We start from the raw sequence: 21,841 nt of genomic DNA, 5'->3' as shown, positions 1-21,841 counted from the left end.
TGAGTCATCTATTCTCTTTTCTTTCCTTTCTACCTTCTCTGTCAAACTAAAGGAAGTTTTAATATTTTCTTCCATTTTTCCTCCACCCCTTTCTACCTTCTCTCTGTTTTGTGTGTGGTTGTGTGTCTATATGGTTATATATTTCTATGGGAAAAAGAAAAGGAAAAAGTAATGCCTTTTTTGAACTGTGAAAAAGGAATGTTTTTTTTTTTTTTTTTAACTGTGTGTGAGGGAGAGAGACGCACAGGGCGGGGGAGCTGCGGTTGAGATTTTTAATCAGATTTCTATAGCTATTATATTCATATAGAGGAACCAATAATTGTTTTGAAGAAACAAATTTGAATTCTGTGATTAATTTTTCAATAAACTTCCTACTTATTCAAATATTACAATTAAATTTTACCATTTTTTTTTTTCTAAAATTCTTAAATTATTCCAATAATTGTAAAAGTGCTCATATTTTAGAACTTTTCAAAATTTTATTAAGTGTTATTTTTTTAATTTTTTAGCGTACCTTCTGAAATTATAATTTTCAGATTACTAAATGGACAATGTAAAAAGGAAGTTCCTTATAATAAAAAATTGAAATGTGTTCAAAAAATTATGTAATATTTAAAAAAATAAAAATGAATGAAACTCATTTTCGATAGGTATGTATATATATAAAGAGATTACATATGGAGGAGTATTTCATTCCAAAACCGAATCACCGTCTCTCTGTCTTCTCACTATACGTGGATTCACTTAGGATTGTCTTAATAAAATATCGAAAAAAAGGGAATAAGAATTATAGATATTCTATTTTTATTCACCACCACTAGTGTAAGGTTGTTGGTTGTGGTTGAGGGGTATGAATCTTTATTACAGTGTTTGTTTGGTGCCAAACAGACACTATAATCTTTATTATAGATATTCTCTTTATTATATGGATTCTATTAGGTTAACTCATTGATTTCTTTTTTAACTTACGAACACTATGTTAGTATTTTATTGAATCACTTAATTGCACCGGAGGCTGAATGATAGCCAATAATGTTATGTTAGATAGTCATCTCTTGTCCCAATCATATGGTCCAACATTAAATGTGTGTGTGTGTGTGTGTGAGAGAGAAAGAGAGAGAGAGAGAGAGAGAGATGTACTCTTATTCACATGGGTATAATTCAGCTAAAAGGAGTTTCATCTAGTGTTGGACATTCCATGTGATACATACCATCATGTTTTAATAGCGGACAGTTCAAGTCTGTAATAAACCATGTTAATCACGTACTAAAGAGATATTATATCAAATGATGATGAAGGAGCAGTTTCTATATACAAGGGATTTGAATTTTGATCAGATATAAAATTTAATTTTAAATTAATTATTCAAAATTAATTCATGTATCACATAATCTATCTATTTCATAAGTGATAAGAATCCTTCAAATTCAAATTCAAAATTCATTATAGGAAGCATCCTCTGGTCTGTCCCTTTAATGCATCATAAATATTAAATAGGGCTTATTGGATGCAATAACACACACACACACACATATATATTGAATGGTTTTTATTATGTATATAAATCTTGTAGCTCATAAATTTACTAGGTAACACTATAAATTTAGCTGGTCACATGAATAAATCTCCATAATCTTAAATTTCTTTCAAACACTTCAATGTGGCTTAAAATAAAATCTACGTTGTACAAATATATATACACACACAGGCAAGGGCGAAGACCCCTAAAAAAAAAAAATTATTATACTACTTTCAGTCCAGCCCAAAAAAAAAAAAAAAAAAATTTAGCCCACTCAAAATTAGCCCAATCCTAAATTAGCCCACCTCAATCAGCAATCCTGGATCTGCCCTTGCACACAGGCTTAAAAAAGACTATCAAAATCAGGATAAATATATTGGAAGCAGCATTATTGGTTGTTAAAATGTCCTTTTAACAAATTTAAAAGCAATACACAATGAATACTTAAAATCTACATAACCTTTAAACTTGTTTCAAACACTTCAATATGGCTTAAATATATATATATATATATATACACACACATATATACACACACATATATATATATGTGTGTGTGTATATACACATATACACATACGATTAAAACCTGATAAGATTGAGTTTCAAAATCAAGATAAAAATGGATTTGGCATCATTATTGGTTGTTACGATGTCCCTTTTACAATTTGAAAAGCAATTGGAGCATTACAATTGAATGCAACAATATCTATTCAACATTGATTCCTTATCTATCAAAATATATAATTTGAAATTAAAGAAAGGACATTTGTGTTGTATCCAAACATGCATTGTACTACATTTAACCATACACATGGATTGCTTCTGCTGCATATTTAATGCATCACAACTGCTCTGTACGTGTCTCTGTGTATTTTCTATGCACACTGGGAAGTCAATAATATACATATTATTATTGATGTAAAGTATTGTGCTTCTTAGGTAACGTGATTCCATATTTTATTTAATTTACTCAAATAATAAGGAGAACTAAGGAGAAGCTCAGCAGTCTTCACATAGAAGAGGAACTGAGACTTCAATTAAGTAAATTGTTACTTAATACTAGTTCTTCTGAACCAGAATCATCAAGATAGATACGTGTGCACTTGGTCCAAGTTGGGACACTTCAATAAATTTACGATGTACAAAGGTTAGTAGTGTCTTTTCAGTGGTAAAAGATGAAGGTTGGCACTTGGCAATTAAAGTCTTGATTTGCACTTTCAATAATATAATAGGACACCTTAATTTGAATTCTGTCATATTACATTAATACTTCACCATTTAGCAAATCCGAATGAGTAGGACAAAATCACACATCAATTATTGAATTTTACAACCTAAACAAGTCAGTTAGGTATCAATTATGTAATTCATTCAACTTTCATTTCACACACACATTATATTATATGATTGCAGCTTGTATGGATTGGACCTGCGAGATATATATATATATATATATATATATATATATATATATATATATATATTAGATATATGACATTTAGTATATGTATCCTATAGGAAAACACATTAAAAGCAGATAAACTCGATACAGGATCGTCGTTGTACAGTCTAAAAAAATTTGATGTAAATACATAATTTTACTTTTACATATCGATAATTTCTTACCATAACCACTATTTTAATCGCACGTTGTGTCAATAACATATGGCACTTATGTACTTATTACTTTTTTTTTTTTTTTGAAAAATTAAGCGAATTGAATAGATAGAGAAAAAGATACAAGAAAGGCCTTTGGCCCAAACAGCCCACTAGAGGCAAATTATAAGCCCGAAGGCGAACCCAATCCAAAGCCCAGAGCTAAGCCCAACCCAAAGCAAAGAGAACTTCATGTAATAGAAAGCCGATACAAGAAATCTCAAACACAGTTCCGGTGAGCAAACTCTACTATGATGGGGAGATACACTCCATGAAAATCAGTCTGGTGGCCTCGGAGGGGGCCTGCAAAAAGAAGGAGAAAGATTCCATCTGCTCAGAATCGATCTAGAAGCCTCACAATCCTTAAGACAACCCAGACGAAGGATTAAGACTATAGAATTGCAGACTTTAACTAGAACCCTGCTCTGCGAAGTTGGATTCCTTCTGAATATGCGGTTGTTCCTCTTTTCCCATGTGTGGTAAACCAATGCTGAAAGACATACTTTCCTTAGAGTGTTGATTAGTGAGTTTGATCTCCATCGAACACTAATCCATAGAATCAAATCTTCCCAACTCTGAAAAGCTTTGTAGAACCTGCATCTATCTTGGACGAATTTCTAAAGAGGGGAAGAGAAGTTACAGTTGAAGAATAGATGAGAATGTGACTCCATATCAGAATTGTAAAGGGTACAAATGTTTTCATGGTTAGCCATGGCTCTGCAGTCAAAAGTTGGGAGTCTGCCTTGAACAGCCAGCCACATGATATATTTCTTTCTCGGGATGGAAGGAGATTGCCATACAAGGTTGTGCCAATGAACTGTAGGACCATGATGAGATAGGTGGAAAATAGTGCACTTCAAGCTGAATGAACCAGAAGGAGACACCGACCAAATCAATTTGTCCTTCCTGAAAGGAACAGGTTGTTGTAGGGAGAGGAACTCTGGGATAGCTAAGGATAAATGGGGTGGAAAGCTCCAAGAGTTGTTGACAATAAAATGAGAAACTTTTGTGTGTTCATGGATACCCGATGAGGAGAGGATAGAAGGAGAAAATAGAAGGCATAGAGGCCCTCCAGAGGACCAATTATCCAACCAAAATGAGGTATCATTCCCATCCGCAATAAAATGTTTAATAAAATGCCTTGCCTGGTGTCTGAGTTGCAGAATTTTCCTCAAACTCCAAGAGTAGGAGTGTGAAATTTTCAATGACCAGAAATTCTTACCTTTGATTAGGTGAATTCGACACCAATTCAACTAGATTCTATCTGTATTATCAGTGTGAAGATCCCAAATATATCTAAGGATAGCTGCACGGTTAGAAATTTCTAGGTTTAGCAGACCCAGACCCCCTTCAGCCTTAAGCTTACACACTGCTTCCCAATTAACCTTTCCTCCATTGGATTTCATCTCTGGCCATACCATAAGAAGGATCTGAAAATCCTATTGAGTTCATTGATAATACTCTTTGGAAGAATGAAGATACTGGACCAATAGAGCTGTGTAGATACAAGGACAGATCTAACAAGCTGCAATCTACCTACATAAGAGAGTGATCTTGCAATCCAATGAGAGATTCTGTGAGTGATCTTCTCTATGAGTTCTCTACAATCATTAGCTTTAAGATTAGTTGTTATTAATGGAACTCCAAAGTGCCCGATAGGAAGAGAACCCTTGTGAATACCAAGCAAATTGGTGATGGCATCTTCAGTGTGTGGAGGGACACCAGAGAGGAAGATTGAACTTTTTGACAGATTAATTGTGAGACCAGACATTGAACAAAAGTAGTCCAAGGAAGATTTGATAATTGAGATCAATTCAATATTGCGATAGCAAAGCAATAGGAAGTCTTCTGCAAAAGAAAGGTGAGTAATACCTTGATCTTTGCACTTCCAGTGATGCTTGAAAGCTGGGGCCCTTGTAATATAATTGTTGAGGATAGCTGTGAAAGCATCAATGACAATTACAAAGAGGAAGGGTGACAAAGGGTCTCCTTGCCTCAGCCCTCTTTTACCCTTAAAGAACCCTTAGAATTCTCCATTCAAGGCAATTGTAAATGATGGAGAAGAAATACATGCCATAATGAGATCAATAAATTTCTGTGGGAATTTGAGGAGGGTAAGATAGTTGGCAATGAAGTCCCAATGAACTGAATCAAAAGCCTTCTTGAGATCAATTTTAATAGCACATCTAGGAGGACCAATATCATTGTGGTAGCCCTAAAGCAACTCATGAGCTAAGAGGATTGAATCTATAATTTTCCTACTTTGGACAAAAGCTGTTTGTGTGGAATCAATAATGAGTGGTAAAGTGAGTTGAAGCTTGTTTGCAAGAAGCTTTGCAATACATTTATAGATGGTATTACAACAAGAGATTGGCCTATAGTCATTGAGAGATGATGGATTTGGACACTTAGGGGGACAAGGGAAAGATAGGTGCAATTAATCTCAGATAGAAGCTTACCATTTCTAAAGAATTCAGAGATGGCCTTGATGATGGATCTCCCCATAATATGCCAAGATTTATGGAAGAAGAGGGCATTGTAGCCATTAGGACCAGGGGCCTTGTCCTTGTTGAAGGCTAGAAAACAATTCTGAATGTCCTGATAAGATGGAGGGGCAACAATGAGGTTATGAAGATGGGATGGGACTGATTTGGTGATAAAAGGTGAGAGGTTACAAATATCACGGGGTGAGGGGGAGGAACACCCAAACAAATTATGAAAATAAGAAATTGTTTCCAACTTAATGGCCTCTGGATCAACAACCTGTTGGCCAGCCGCATTAATAAGGCTGACTATCTTGTTCCTGTTGTTCCTTAAGATCACTGATTTATGAAAATAAGAAGATTTGCAGTCTCCAAGTCTCAGCCAAATCATTCTAGATTTTTGTCTAAGAATGTCTTCTTGAGTTTTTCCAAGCTTTAGGTATTCTGAAACGAGTGTCATCTCCATCAATCTAATGGTGGTATCATTAGGAGCCTTGTCAAGATCACATTGACAAGAGTCCAACTCATTCTTGACAGCATTGAGTTTGGAGTCAATGTCAGAAAAATCTCTCTTGCAGCTTGCTTTAAGAGTGTGTTTGAGCCTTTTGAGTTTCTGAACAACTTGGAACATGAAGGTCCCTCTAATATAAGTGTTCCAAACTTGACCAACTGATGGGAGGAAGAGAGGGTGGTTGCTCCAAGCTTTAAAAAACCTGAATGGGATGCATTTCTTATGGAGGTTGAGGTCCTTGGTGAGGAGGATAGGGCTGTGGTCTGAGATCCCTGGGGTGAGGAATTTACATTCTGAGTTTGGAAATGATGAATTCCATTTGCAGTTCACAAGAGCTCTGTCCAATTTCTTAGCTATACAAGCATCCCCAAAGCTTTGGTTACACCAAGTATACAAGAACCATTGAATTTCAAATCCTCAAGCTCTGCCTGTTGCAAACAATCACTGAGATCTGACATAGAGGCCTCCATCTTGCAGAACCTCCAAACCTGTCATTGGTGCATGTGATAGCGTTGAAATCTCCCATGATAATCCATGGCATGTGGGAGAAAAATGCTAACTGGTTGATGATATCACTCCAAAGGTATGATCTTTCATTAACTATGTTTGAAGCATAAACAAATGAGCAAAAAAAAGAAGTGTTTTCACCCAAAATGGAAATGGAGCAGTGGATAACTTGCTTGTTTGTGTGAATAACGTGTTACCCTTCGGATCCGAGACACGGGTTGATCAGGCCCAGGCCCAAACCCGAGGGAATATCTAACAATTAATATTTTATAATGAACACGGAATACAAATTGAATTAAAAAATGAAATTAAAGCTGAAAGGAACTAAAAATAGAATCCGCAAAAATATTATAATTATTAAAATCCATCAAACCCCAAACTCCAAAACTCCCTCAGTTTACAACTCGGGAATCCATCTCTAGTGGACCCCTATTAAACATCCAAACGGAAGATAAAACAACTGTAATAAACGTCCAGAAATAAAACTATGGAAAGAACCCTACATCGTCGGAAGAGTGAATAGAGACCTCTGCTCAGCACGAACACATCTAAGCCCGGAACTGTCGTGTACCTGAAAAATAGAAGTGGGTAAGGCCTACGCGCAAGTTCTATACTACTACAATCCAAACAGAGGCCCGATACGCATGTATATCCTAAACAATTTAACAATAGCTAATAGTCCGTAAGTGTATATATATATAGTCACACTAAAGGACTCTCACTGGACTACAGGCCGGTCTCAACCTGAATAAAGGTAACATGCTAAAAACGCACACGAAGTGGGCATGTGTACCTAAACCTAAACAGGGTACACCTCTAACCATCGTATCTAGCTATGCATCCCAATGCATATACGCTCCCTAACCGTCGATCCTGAAACTCAAGCTCATAGCGAGATAACATAATAGTAATATATTTAAAATCCATTCAAAATCCATAGTAGTACCGCTCAACTAGTTGTTGCCATGACACTACAAATCCATAAGATTTAACTTTTAGTTAATCCATTCATTAATCCATAATAGGTAGGTTTTGGTATTTTGAAACCAAACCGTCCCTAGTATACCACCGTCCCATACCGGTGTATACTATCCAACCATCCAGCAGTTGATAATATCGGCAACTAAAGCGAACATCAACTAATTCCATACATCCAATAATTGATAACAACAGTAGTGATATGAGCATCAATAAGTAGAGTAAACATAGTCAGTACATACGGTTACACAAAATCTGATATAATACTAAGTTTAAATATTAATAGTATTCCACATCCAGTAGTTGATATCACAGACATTTGGGGTAAATATCAACAAGGTCCATGCTCCAAAAATTGATACTAGCAGTACTAATGAAAGCATCAAAACAAAACTTTAGCAAATACATAGGCATACTTAATCTCTAATGTTTCACAGACTCAGTAGGGTCCACATCCAGCAGTTGATATCACAATCAGTTAAGATAACCATTAACTATGTCCATTCCTCCACTAAGTGATACTAGCAGTGGTAAGATAAGCATCAACAACTGAACCCACAGTATCTATATAACATGCTTAATTTTAAGTTATTTTACAAAATTCCCTTTAGTGCTAAGTTTAAGACTTAATATCATTCAACTCTAACACATCCCAAAAGAGTATAATCCAGATACATGCTCAGGTTATAGAGTTTAACAAGTTCCAGTTATAACATCTGTCTCATAAGATTTCTATTGCAGAGAGGGTTAAACACTACTAGCTTCATAGAATTAAACATAGTTTAAATACCTGATTAAGTCCCTACTGTCCAAGCTAATATAAGCAAGTAGACTTAATTAACACCACAACAGAAACTTTAATCTAACCAAATATATCAATTAGACCCTCCATAATCACCCTGCACTCAACTGAATACTCCAGAAACAACTACAGCATGCAAAACTTACTGGAGAACGAAAAAAAAATAAAAATTCACCAAAGGAGACGTCTCCAAAAAGTGGAGCCGCCTCCTTTAGACCTTGAAGCCGGCTCCACTTTTTGGAGCCGCCTCCACCAAAAAAGGGAGCCGGCTCCCTCCAAGGGAGAGCCGGCTCTCTCCCTCTCTGTCTCGTCTCTTCGCCCTCCAACTTCGTTTTTACGCCTTTGCTACCTCACGCCATGATTTCCGGAGACCGTAACCCACTCCCAGTACATCCCAGTTCGTGCTTAAGTCCAGTTAACATTACACACATTGTTTTAAACAGAGATTCATGCAAGCAAACAATAGGTTCTTAACAGTTTTACAAAGCGTGAAAACTTACAGACCAGTTTCGGTTTAAGCACAAACAAAGAATGTTTTAATTGATTTGATTAATCCTAAAATTGTTCAAGAATGCAAAGAACACAAAACCTAAGGGAGAGAGTGAGGATAGAACTTGCCTTACGCCGACGTTCGCCTTAATTTGCCGTCGAATCCTTCGTTTGCTCTCTGTTTCCTACTGTCTCTAAAACTGCTCACAGACTTACTATGTCGTAGTATTATGCTAAAACCCTAGACATTCTTTATTATGAAGGTCAATGATGGAATTTTGCTAAAAAAGAGAAAAAAGCCTATCTCGTTCTTAGATGAGTATTTATAAACCACTATAACCCTAGGCTCAATTAAACTCTAATACAACTCACTCGGCCCATTAAACAACCTAGGTTTAAAACATTGACGGCTATATAAACTATAACCCTAATGTAATACTATCTATGTGCAACCTTCTATACTGACACGTTAAGATAGAATAAATAAGGAAATTGAATTAAATAACTTCAAGTAAAACAATTAAATAATTAACTTAAGCAATTAATTCAAATAAAGCAAATAATTCAAATAAAGCAAATAATCACAATTAACCATTAAAAATTTAACTAAATAATTAATGAAATTCCAGGACTATCCTTTTGAAAATTAAAATAAAACAATAATCAAATAATTTACAGAACACAATTAAACCAATTAAAACATTAAATAAAGTAATTAATGAAAAGACAACAATTAAACAAAATACCGAGACTATCCTTTTGAAAATTAGGGGTATTACAGTTAAGGCCAATTGTAGAGGGGTTCCACAAAATCCAGATTCTCCCCAAAGGAGAAAAGGAATAATTGTGAGGAATGGACCAATTTGGAGCTATATGATGGTGAATAGCTATCACATTATCAAGAGACACCTTTGTCTCAATCAAAGAGATTAAATCCAGTTTTTTCCCAGAGATAAGCTTCTTTACCTCTAGTTGTTTAGAGGATTAGTTTAGTCCCCTTACATTCCAAGTGATAAAAGAGATCATTTAAAGAGTGGAGCAAGAGAACCTCTAGGATACCTGCTGCCCTTTATGGGGTCTGAAGATATCAACTCTAGCCTGTAACCTTTGCTTCCTCTAACAGCTTTCTTCAAGCTTCTAGCAGTTATCTTGTTCAATGGTTTATGTGAATGGGATGCCAATGTTGCAAGGTCTGTGAGGGTAGAACAATGGTGGGGAAGCATGATTGGGTCATCAATGATTGGGAGAGGAGAAATGGAATGATATTGAAGGGAGACAGCTTTAGTCATGCTCATACCCTTGCAATGTGGTAGTGAAGAATGAATAGCCAACTCGTTTGATGAAGGTAGAGAGGAACATATCTGAGATGGGACAGAGGAGGAAGGGGAGTCATTGGATGTAAGTTTCCTGATGCATAGGGGAGATGATACATGAGTTTGGGTGTTTGTGGCTTGGGAATAGGGTGGTGTGGATGGTGAGTTGGCTGATTGTGAGGGGTTTGCTATGGGTGAGGTTGGAGGTGAGGGAGATGCTGACTTCTGATGAGAGTAGTCAAGGAGTGAGAATGGATTACAAATTGTAGGGCATGATGATTGCTGAATTCCAGTAGCTTTGGGGTAGAGCTTCTTACCATTTTTCTTTCGAATTGTGATCCATTCTGTGTTTGATGGATTATGGGCTGAGGGGTTGCCCTCAATGATGGGGCTTGTGGTACCATTTGGTGGAACGTTAGAGGTTCTCATATATGCTTCATGGTTGATATGGTTTAAAGGACAAGATGGTTAAGTGTGGTTGAGTTTTTTGCACAGGTTACAAATCTTTGGGAGCCATTGATATTCGATACCAATGTAAAAAATGATTCCATCCATCTTGAGCTGGGTTGAAGTGAGAAGAGGTTTTGAAAGATCAACATTGATACAGATTCTTGCATATATGAGTTTTGATCTGGCTTCTGTTGCTTGGTCTGCATAGAGAGGGATTCCCACAGTGCTAGCAATATGGCTTAGTCCTATTGCTGTCCAATACTTTTGAGGGATGCCATAGAACTTTACCCATGTGGGAGTGAGAGGATTATTTGCAGTGGTTGAGGGGATGTATTGATCCCAATCCAACCAACACGTGCTGAGAAAGAGAAATTTTTTTATCTTAAATAATGCATATATGGATATTGGAGATAATGATACAAGGAATCTACAAAGAATGACACAATTACTACAATAAATTATTTATAATATAAATTATATAAAAAATAGTTTTTATTCATTTTATTTGTAATATTATATGCATTTAATAACTAATTTTGGAGTTTATTACAATTAGAATGATGTTTTTTTCCCCTAAGTTTTATATTAATTTTCATTAAACCACATTATATTTTAATTTTCTGTTAAAGTGATTCACTAATTTTTGTAACATGACTTTTGGTATGCCAGGTCTAGTAATTGTATGGCAGGTTATTCTTAATAAAATTGACTTGCTTTGCCTAATATGAAAAAAATAAAAAATAAAATAATAATAATAATAATAATGACAATGACGTGTTAAGTAGGACCCACACGAGTGGTAATGATAAACAACGCAAAAGAGAAAACGTAAAAACTTCTCGAATTTGATTTGGCTAAGCCATGTCAGAATTAAAACAAGAAAGAGTCTCCTCTTGCCTGGTATAATTGAAAATGAAAATTAAAAAAAAAAAAGGAAAGAAAAAAAATATGATATTTCTCTTTCTCCTCACAAACAGGAAACTAAATTCTCCAAAATTGGATTGAGAGAACCCAAAGAAAATAATCACAAATCGAAAATTATTTGTTCCTGTGTTTCATAAAGTGTTTCATAAATTTAAATTTACAAAGTAAAAATTCATAAAACTATACAAAATTACAAATACAATATTATTATACTCTATATAAACCAAATATTTATTGTTTGAAAATTTATATTAAGGAATTTTTAATCTATAATTTATTCATCTTATTAAAGTTCTACAAAATGTACTTGTCTTTTTTTAAAAAATAAAGATTTAGAGTAATTTTACAAAAGATGATGCTTGAGAAGAAATATTGTATATATTAAATTTGGAGAGTTTTTAATTTCTTGTTTGTGGAGGAAAGAGAAAACACCAAATTTTTTATTTTTTTATTTATATAATATAAGATATGACTTTCCTTTAAAAAAAATTTTAGCATGACTTAACCAAATCAAATTCGGAAAGTTTTGCCTTTCCTTCTCGTTGCTTATCATTACTCTATATTTTAATGCCAACATGCACTTTTTTCAAATCTTCACTGTTTTGGAGCTCATCCAAATCGTATTCTTTATCTACAGACTAATGGTATTTAAGAAAAGCACGTGGATGCTTACAGGCCGCTCGATATTGTCTGAAAATGGGTCCCACATTTTCCAACTCTAGTTACTCCACGCTCATAGAATCGGTTGGTCTTTTTTTTTAAGTTGGCTTAAGGAGGAACATTGTATTTTTATTATTTAGGGTTAATTACAACGACACCCCCTGAGGTTTGCTATAATAACACTCATATACAAGTTAGACGTTTTTTGAACAATGACACCCCCCGACAAAATTTGGAGCCAAACAGACCCTTAAAAGATTTGAAAAGATAAAATTGCCCATCAATATTTAATTAATTTTAATTATAAAATATTAAAATTTTAAAATGACACTTTTGCCCTTCTACCAATCTCTTCTAACCCATCGATCCGGTCCTTTCTCTCTTCACCCACCGCCATCATCTCCTCAACCACAACCCCTTAACCACAGCCACCACCACTTACCCTGAAACACATCCCGCCGCCACCATCTCCTCAACCACATCCCGCCGCCACTTCTTTTCAACCACAGCCGTCGCCACCGTCTCTCTCCACGCATCGGTGATTGCACAATATCACATCTCTTATACTCTGGGAAGCAAAAGGCTCAGAGCATTGGATTCACAGAAAGCGGCGACAGCGAAGGTCAACGGACGGAGCTCAACGACTACAACTGAAAAACCAACGAAACACGGCAAGACCCAGATCCAATTCCCGACGGTGACTTCTTCAAACCTCTCGCCGATAGTCTAGAGATAGTCGTCGTTGAATAACTCAACGATGAAATCAGCGATCTGAAATACTACAGCAAGATTTCAACCGCGAGCCAAGCTCGTCTATGCACAGCGATCGGAAATACACATAGACGATGAGTTTTGCAGGTTCAACCAAAGGAGGCAGAGGCAAGCCCAAGTCCTCCAAGAACGGCGGCTAGGTATTCAAGAACGGCGAAGAGGTAGACCAGAGCACTAGCACCGACTCGCTCTGCGTACTTGCCGGCTTTGAGGGAGCTGGCGATTCTGCCGACGGGGAATTGAAGACCGGCCTTCTGAGGTTCTTGAACTTGCGGGGAATGTGAAAGTTTCAATTCATTTATCGTATTAGATCCTTGTAAACCCTGATATTGGGTAATTTTGATTTGATATAGAGGAATAAAAACAAAAATTTCTTGTGAAAAAAAAAAAAAACTCTGCACCTCTTCAAGCTGCTCACGATATAGTCCAACGCTAGTAAGGACGAGTCCACCAAGGATAGCCACGAATGTTTGAAGAACCCAACGGAAATTGGGTGTATCGGCGGTTGCTATTGGGTCTTCGATCAGTCTGCGGTTGTGTCGCCGTTCCGACGCATTTTTACCGATCAGTTGTTAGTGGGTCTTGTACGGCTTTCGGAGAGAGAAGATGGCAACGTGGTTGTCCACGTAGATGAGTCGGTAGTTGTCGGTAAAAAATAGTCGGGCCACTGCTTATATATATCTATATATATATATATATATATATATATGTCAGGCTATGTATATATTGCTTATATTTATACATAGAGAGATGTGAGAGGTTATTTTGGACATTTCAAATTTATTAGTATGGGTAATTTAGTAATTTTGTTATTCAAAAGTGTCATTTCATAAGTCAAAGGGCACGTAGGTCATTTTATCACATATCAGCCCCTCAATGAGTGTCTTTGTCAAAGGTAGCAAAGCTTAGGGGGTGTCATTGTCCAAAAATGGGCTAATTTGTATATGACTGTCAATAAGGTAAACCTCAGAGGGTGTCATTGTAATTAATCCTATTATTTATTATTATTTTAAGAGGTACTCCTCACAAATAGTAACTTTTGTTTAATTTCGTATTTATTGTTATTACCATATTCAGATTAAATTTGTTATTTTTTCTAATATTATATTTATATTTGTTTTATTTTTTAAATTGTTAAAAAAATAAATAAAATAAAGTTTTTCTCTAACAAGTGTCATAGAGTATATAAAGTCATCATATCGACATCATATTTTTATTAAATCAAGAGCCGTTTGTAATTATTTTTGTTTTGTGCTTTCGTTTTTATGTAAAACAAAAATAATTTTTTTATTGTAATTTTTTTTTTATATGTGATTGGAAGTATATTTGATAATATAAAATTTATTAAAAAATAAAAAAATATATAAAATTATATTTATTAAAAAAGTGTTGCATGATTAAATAATAAAGTAGTTGGTTTAAAGGCGTGCAGTAAAATAAATAAATGAAATTATAAAGAAATTGTCTTGGCCGACATGTGTATAAACCTTCCCCAAAATTGAAAACGAAGTGGGGTAAAATAGTAAATTAGGATGGTGCATATTTATGTTTTGGGCCAAGAAGAATCCAAAAAGAGAAGGACAGTGGGCCCATGATATTCGGCCCGAGCTCGGACGTCCACATGCAGTTGCAGATGCAGATGCAGTTGAGAGAGAGAAGAGATGACGCTGAGGTTATATGACGGGCCACCTCATGCCTTTATTTTAAACTCCCACAGGCCCACGTGCTTCCCCCTCACCAATGAAGCAAGCCATGATCTTCGGTTTTTATTAGGTCAGATAGATTTTCATGCATCCTCCAACCTGCCTCTTCTTGTGGGTCCCAATCCGATGGTATGGCCCGAAAACCCTCGTGCCATGTTTTTTTTCTCAGTTTCCAAACAAGCTCATGATAAAGCCAAAATACATAGAAAAGTCACTAACACCAACAAATAGAAATAATTTCATATAAAAACCCATTGATTACACTATGTCGTATAAACATACTAGTAGAACAACTAACTTGGTTAATCTCCGATGCTTAGGGGTATCAACTAGTGGTCTAGTGTAATAAAGGGAAGCTTATATATGGGTTGGATATTAGTGTCACCTACCAGCTTAAATTTTTGGGTTGAATTGCAAAGTATCTACCCATTATAGTTGGTATCAGAGTCAGATTTAATCCTTGATTCGGTGTCATACCAAGCGTCAGGTATGGACCCTGAGTAGGCAGGGTGGTCCAAACCGCAGCGAGGGCATTATGAGTTCGGGTGGGGAAGAACGTAACAAAGGAGAGCTTGTCCCACATCGAATTCAGATGAAAAAGTGAATTGGTATATATGGATATATGGACTGGATGTTAGGCCCATCTAACAGTTTAGATTTTGGATCGAATCGCGAAGCACTCACTCACTCTTCAAACGAGTGTGTCCATGTCAAAATAAATAAATAAATTTCCATGTTTAGGTTTGAAAATTACCAAAATCGATAGGCAAAATGAAACCGACCTCTATGGCTTGAGAGTTAGCTGGTATAGTCAACCCTTAAGGTAAGAGTTCAAAAATTGATAGAGAAAAGTTTAAAAAGCAAGACCTATTTGTTTTATGTCTCATGTTCTTCTTAGACTTATCTTTCCTCCAAGTGGCAATCCCTTTATTATTTATTTTTTCTTAGAGTACGTGTATCGACTCCACAACACACGCGCTATTCAAGTCAGGAGTACAGTTCGAAAGCGAAACTTCAAAAACTTATCTCCTGGATCCCTATCAACGTCACTGTGCCTCTGGAGACACCACAATCCCTTTATTAGTTTATAGTTTAAAGTCGTGATATAAAAATTCTTTAAATTGGGTTATATTTGTGATAGTGAATTAGTAGTGATCCATTGTATTAATTAGCAATTTATTGTAGTCCAAGAAGCAAAAGTTTAATTTGGATAAGAACAGTGAGAAACAGAAATCTAGGGTTAGTAGGAATATTGCAAGTTTTATGTTAAAAAAGGGTGCCCTTGTTTTTTCTTTAGTGAGATATGTCATTAATTTTAGTGGGACTGGTTCAAATTCTACCCATGGAGAGTTGTACCTAACAAGTCTATGACGTTCCTTATTTGGCCTTACTAAAGAGTGACAACTTTAAAAATGATTGTGCTTGTCAGTATCCATTTTCATCTAATATTGACATCTTGAGTTGTCAATGAGATGAACCGATTGTCAAAATGTCAACACACGCACCTTTGGTACAATTAACATAGCCCTAATAAGTGTCATCACGAATCAAAATTTAATTCGGTATGTATATATATATATATATATATATATTTTCGGTGCAACCTCCATATTTAATTTTAAATTTAACCATTTTAAATGGTGAAATTTATCAATATAATAATGAAATTTTAAAATGTTTAATTTTGTTATAAATTGTACTCCCTTCTTTTCAATTTAAGTGTCACTTGTGGATAATAGTAATTTTTAAGGGGACATGTGGAACATGCATTGTCTTATTAGAAAGTTATTAAATTGCCATTTTATGTTTTGAATATTCAAGTTTAAAATTTAAAATTTAAAGGTGAAATATATTGTTTGAAAAAAAAAAAAATAGACAATTATTTTGAAACAGATAAAAAAAAAACACGACGTTTATTTTGAAACAAAAGAAATATTAATTAGGAAAATAAAAGAGCCCGCTAATATTGGGCCTGACCCTTTTTCTTTTAATTTTCGCAAAGATGCCGACCTAAATAGACCAGAATGGTAGGGTCAGTGAAAAAAGAAACTTTGTGCTGGACTTTGCCACCTCAACCACAAATAACAAAATTTGGGAAGCATAATATACCTTTTGACTTTATTTAATTGATCATGAAATCATATATATATATATACACACACATATAAACATATCAAATTATTATGTTGATCATAGAATCACAAATGTGGATACAATGATTAATCATGCACACCACTCGAATGACATCTGTCATGGCTATGCAAGCTCAATTTTCGAATTCTGTGAATTTTACAGTGAACTCCACAAACTTACTAACTAAATTATGCTGTCCCAACAATCACAATTACACTAAGCATATCTAGTCATTAAAAATCACAAATCTTGAAACCTTAACTAATACAACACGGCCGTGGTTTATTCTTACAAGTACACTAAATCAAATCAACTAGGAAACTAATTAGAGATGATAAACTCGAGCATAATTAAGCAGCACCATCATTCACATAATGCACATGGTATGCTGTGCTTCAATACTATTTGACATTTCCAATTAATGTTTTCATTTTTTTGGTTGATCTAATCACTTATATATACACACACACACACACACACACACACACTACTTATATATATATATACACACACACACACTAGTGTGAATTAAGCGACTAATTTGTAATCCCCTTTGAATTATCAATTGAATTTGCAAAGTTCAGTTAACAAATAATTTGGAGACAATTGGATGATTATGTCAATGACTAAATGACAAAAGTACCCCTATAACAGACTCTAAGAAAAGGTTAAAGCCAAAAACAGTGGTGATACATGCTTTGCAACAGCCTAAGGTGCGAAGCCATGTGATTCTAAACAGCTTTTGTCTTCGAACTCCGACGAGAATAGATTTTCCAATATAGATGATGACAAATAACTCAAAAGTTCCTTTCAAAATATAAATAAATAAGTTCAAAAGGACAAACTAGTCATTCCAAAATCCCATGTGGCATTAATGTTATAATCTTGAAGTCCAATGGCTTTTCTTGAGCTTGACATGCATAAAAGCTGCTGCACACCCCTTTCTACTCAATTCATCTCACTTCCCCTCCCTCACCACCTCCTCCTCTCTCTCTCTCTCTCTCTCTCTCTATATATATATATATATTGTATCTCTACAAAAATGGAGAGAGTTGATTTTACAATGAAAGTGGCCATAGTAGTGTGTGTGTTACTGTGCACTACTTGCCAAGTCTCCTTGGCCCTTATTGATGGTAAGAGTCTTCTCCTTTTCTTTTGGCAAATGGCACTGAAATGTGACTCTATTTATTAGCTTGATTGTTTCTCTCTCTTCAATCTCTCACTACTTTTTTCACTCCATAGAACATATATATGAAGTTATGAACCCCTCATTTCTCATTCAGAATTTGGTTATATTTATTTATTGTGTTGTGACCATTGGGTTATGGCGCCAATAGTACAGTGACCATTGGGTTATGGAAGCTTGCATGATATAAGGACCAAAACACCCTTAATCCTGTATCTTAATTGCAATCTGTATGGCTGTCCTATCTGTCCATAATTAGCTTTTGAATCCTATGACCCTTTGTTGGGATTCAAACATTTAAACTAAGTTAAAAACTGGACTAGGTCGGTGGTGACAGGCAATGATGTTGCCCAAGTTGTCGAAATTTGTCCATATAGTCATTTATGAGGGAGTTTCAGAGTTCAGAGGTGGCCAAGTAGATGTGTTGAGGGGTAAAAATGTCATTTTGTGATTATGCAACAATTTACTGTGCAGATGCTGACATTCCACTTGTCAAACTTTAATGTCATAGGCCATGTGACTCTTGACAAATTCTATAAACCCATGTGAAATGAACTTTTCAAACTGTCAATTAATGTCCACATGGTTGTATTGTTTTACTACTAGTAAAAAATTATTACATGTTTTGAAATTCAAGTTTTTTTATGCGTGAATTCGTAATTGGTGGAGAGACTCATAGTAATTTATGTTTCTTTAACACCCATTTGATAGGTCACAGTCACACAGTTGCTCAATAACATAGAGAAGCCAAAAAAAAAAAAAAACCGTGTCCATTGTTCAACCAGTTTACTGAGAGAAGTACAACACAGGGTTAATTTTGTCCTTACAGCTAAATTTGCCTCTTGTTGTGTTAGCTCATTCACTCCCATAGCACAACTAATAGTCATTCTCATGAATATGCTTCAGTTCATTTACTCTTATGTCACAACTAATAGTCATTCTCATAAATGTCCTCATGTTCTTATACTTCTTGTAAATAGAGTTGAAAGCAAGGGTAATTTTGTCATTTGACGATTTTTGAAACGCCACCTCTCTTGGAATGCTTATGTTATTCTGTTACAATAGGCATGTTATGCCCCCTTGACTGCAGCAGGGTCTCGTCTCAGTGTAAAATGAAATTCCAATTTTACCCTTCATGTTACAGGATTATTACCAAATGGCAACTTCGAGTATGGTCCCAAGCCCTCGGACATGAACGGCACGGAGGTGCTGAGACACAATGCCATACCGGAATGGGAGATATCCGGCTTCGTGGAGTACATAAAAGCGGGACAAAAGCAAGGTGACATGTTGCTGGTGGTTCCGGAGGGAGCCTTTGCTGTTAGGCTAGGCAACGAGGCTTACATAACGCAAAAAGTGAGAGTAACGAAGGGAATGTACTATTCCATTACTTTCAGCGCGGCGCGCACGTGCGCTCAGGAGGAGTGGCTAAACGTGTCCGTGGCACCGGACTCCGGTGTTCTACCGATGCAAACTTTGTATAGTAGCAATGGATGGGACTCATATGCTTGGGCCTTCCAAGCCGACTTCGATGTCATAGATATTGTCATTCATAATCCAGGCGTAGAGGAGGATCCCGCTTGTGGACCACTTATCGATTCAATTGCGTTCAGATCTCTATATCCACCTAGAGCCACTAATAGTAAGTTATCCCGAATTATTATTTTATTTAGGGTCTACTTGGTTCAGTTTTTTTTTTTTATTATTATTATTAAATAGTTATAAAAACATAAAATTCTGTCTGTCAATGTCCATCTCCTAATGTATGTCTAAAATTGTTTCGACATTGAGTTAATGACTTTCACACACCATTTAGCGTCTACTTGGTTCTCTGTGTACAAATATATATTCTTTTACACAAGTGCATGCATATGTAAGAAACAAAGTGACCATAATGTATGGTCCTTTGGACCACTACTTCCCAAGTTGTGGTTCATCATGGACCTCTATGGAGGTAGGTTGAATGTATCCATCATTTATACTAGGCAAAAATGTTCTTCTCTGGCGTTTGATATAGTTGCTTAAATTGCATGGTCGATCTTTCATATATGTTATAATTTTGATAAATATAATTACAACACTACTTATAATTGATTTATATTGCATAAATCAATTGAATAAATTAATGTTGACATTGATTGTAATGTCATTTTATTAATTTGCATTTGTGTCCTCAATCATATCATCATCTTCTCCTACAGTTGGGCCATTTTTTTAATGAATGTTGCTCTAGAATGCAAATTGTATGCATTCCTGTATGTTTATCGATATATATATATATACACACATTTTTTATTTTGAAATTATGCACAAAATAAATAGAATTAATGGTATTTGATAAGACAGCACTTGAAGATTATATATGTTCAATGAATGCAAAGTTGTCACATACACATTTTATTACATTGTTTCTGTCTGTCAATGTCCAACTCCTAATGTATGTCTAAAATCGTTTCAACATTGAGTTAATGATACCCTCACGCACCATTTCACATTTAGGTTTGAGAGAGACTCCAAACTTTAATATTTTTCATGACATTGAAGACAGTAGGGACTGTTTTGTCTTTCATTATTGACTTGGTACTTTTTGCTATTTGTACAGAGAACATACTAAAAAATGGCGGTTTTGAAGAAGGACCGTATGTGTTTCCAAACACATCTTGGGGTGTCCTTATCCCTCCAAACATCGAGGATGACCACTCTCCGCTACCCGGTTGGATGGTTGAATCTCTGAAAGCTGTCAAATACATAGACTCCGGCCACTTCTCGGTGCCTCAGGGCAAGAGAGCGGTTGAGCTTGTGGCGGGAAAAGAAAGTGCCATTGCTCAAGTAACACGAACCATCCCCGGAAAGACTTATGACCTCTTCTTCGCGGTGGGAGACGCTAGCAACTCTTGCGAAGGGTCCATGATTGTTGAGGCATTTGCCGGCAAAGACACCATCAAGGTCCCCTACGAATCCAAGGGCAAAGGGGGCTACAAGCGCGCTGTCCTTCGGTTTGTTGCTGCCTCAACGAGGACTCGAATCATGTTCCTTAGCACGTTCTACACCATGAGAAGCGACGACTTCTCTTCCCTGTGTGGTCCCGTTGTTGATGATGTGAAGCTGCTCAGCGTTCGCAAACCACGAAGATTGGTGTGAAGTTAGTAGCCACAAGTTATGCAGTCGAAAGTGTTTCGCTGATCACATCAAGAACATTTTTAGCCTTTTGATATATGTATTCGATTAATGCGCTCGAGCATGAGATGAAAACAAGCAGGAAGGAGTGTGAGTTTTAAATTTAGCATATCTACTATAAACATATTTTTCATATACTAATGTCATGATGGTATATATAATATACTAGTGTGGTGTTATTGAGTGGTTTATGTACTTTTAGCGAGAGAAATGAGAGCATTGGAGTTTATTCAAGATTCAATGGATTAGAGGTGAAAGATATGAGCCAAAGCTGCAAAACCTATCCAAGTTTAGAGAAGAGAAGTTACTCTGTTCTATTATGTTGTACTAAGCTTTGTATGTGTACGTACAAGGGGAATATGAAATTTTGTTGCTTTATGGGTGTGGTATCTTTCCTTGATCTTATGTTCGAATTCTTTCTGGTTGTATTCGGTTGCATGAAATTGATGGAATTTGAGAAAATTATAATTCAATTTTCTGAGTTGTTTTTTTTCAATTTCACTAATTTTAATTTTAAAGTTCTAATTCCAAATAATCAAACATAGCCTCAATCTATTTGAAACAAAAACAAACAA

The 21,841-nt window shown here is 35.6% G+C and overlaps 1 protein-coding gene across 1 annotated transcript; it reads left to right on the top strand.

Moving 5' to 3' along the window:
• The first annotated feature begins 17,870 nt into the window (after positions 1 to 17,870).
• LOC132284669 (protein DUF642 L-GALACTONO-1,4-LACTONE-RESPONSIVE GENE 2-like) lies at positions 17,871 to 21,644 on the top strand. Its single transcript, XM_059786793.1, has 3 exons — positions 17,871 to 18,036; positions 19,234 to 19,731; positions 20,692 to 21,644. The coding sequence occupies exons 1-3, from the start codon at positions 17,946 to 17,948 to the stop codon at positions 21,228 to 21,230; spliced, it is 1,128 nt and encodes a 375-aa protein (XP_059642776.1). The 5' UTR covers positions 17,871 to 17,945; the 3' UTR covers positions 21,231 to 21,644.
• Positions 21,645 to 21,841: the final 197 nt, after the last annotated feature.

The sequence above is a fragment of the Cornus florida genome, unplaced genomic scaffold (genome assembly GCF_030987335.1).
Source record: "Cornus florida cultivar Cherokee Brave unplaced genomic scaffold, ASM3098733v1 CherokeeBrave_3.0.0_Hap2_Chr11, whole genome shotgun sequence".
Classification (NCBI taxonomy): Eukaryota; Viridiplantae; Streptophyta; class Magnoliopsida; order Cornales; family Cornaceae; genus Cornus; species Cornus florida.
The sequence above is the reverse complement of the archived record's forward strand: the minus strand, read 5'-3'. Positions and strand labels throughout refer to the sequence as shown.

Coding starts and splice junctions, on each gene's coding strand:
- LOC132284669 (XM_059786793.1), top strand. CDS start 17,946: ATGGAGAGAGTTGATTTTACAATGAAAGTGGCCATAGTAGTGTGTGTG. Junction 18,037..19,233: donor CTCCTTGGCCCTTATTGATG/GTAAGAGTCTTC, acceptor TTCATGTTACAG/GATTATTACCAAATGGCAAC. Junction 19,732..20,691: donor TCCACCTAGAGCCACTAATA/GTAAGTTATCCC, acceptor CTATTTGTACAG/AGAACATACTAAAAAATGGC.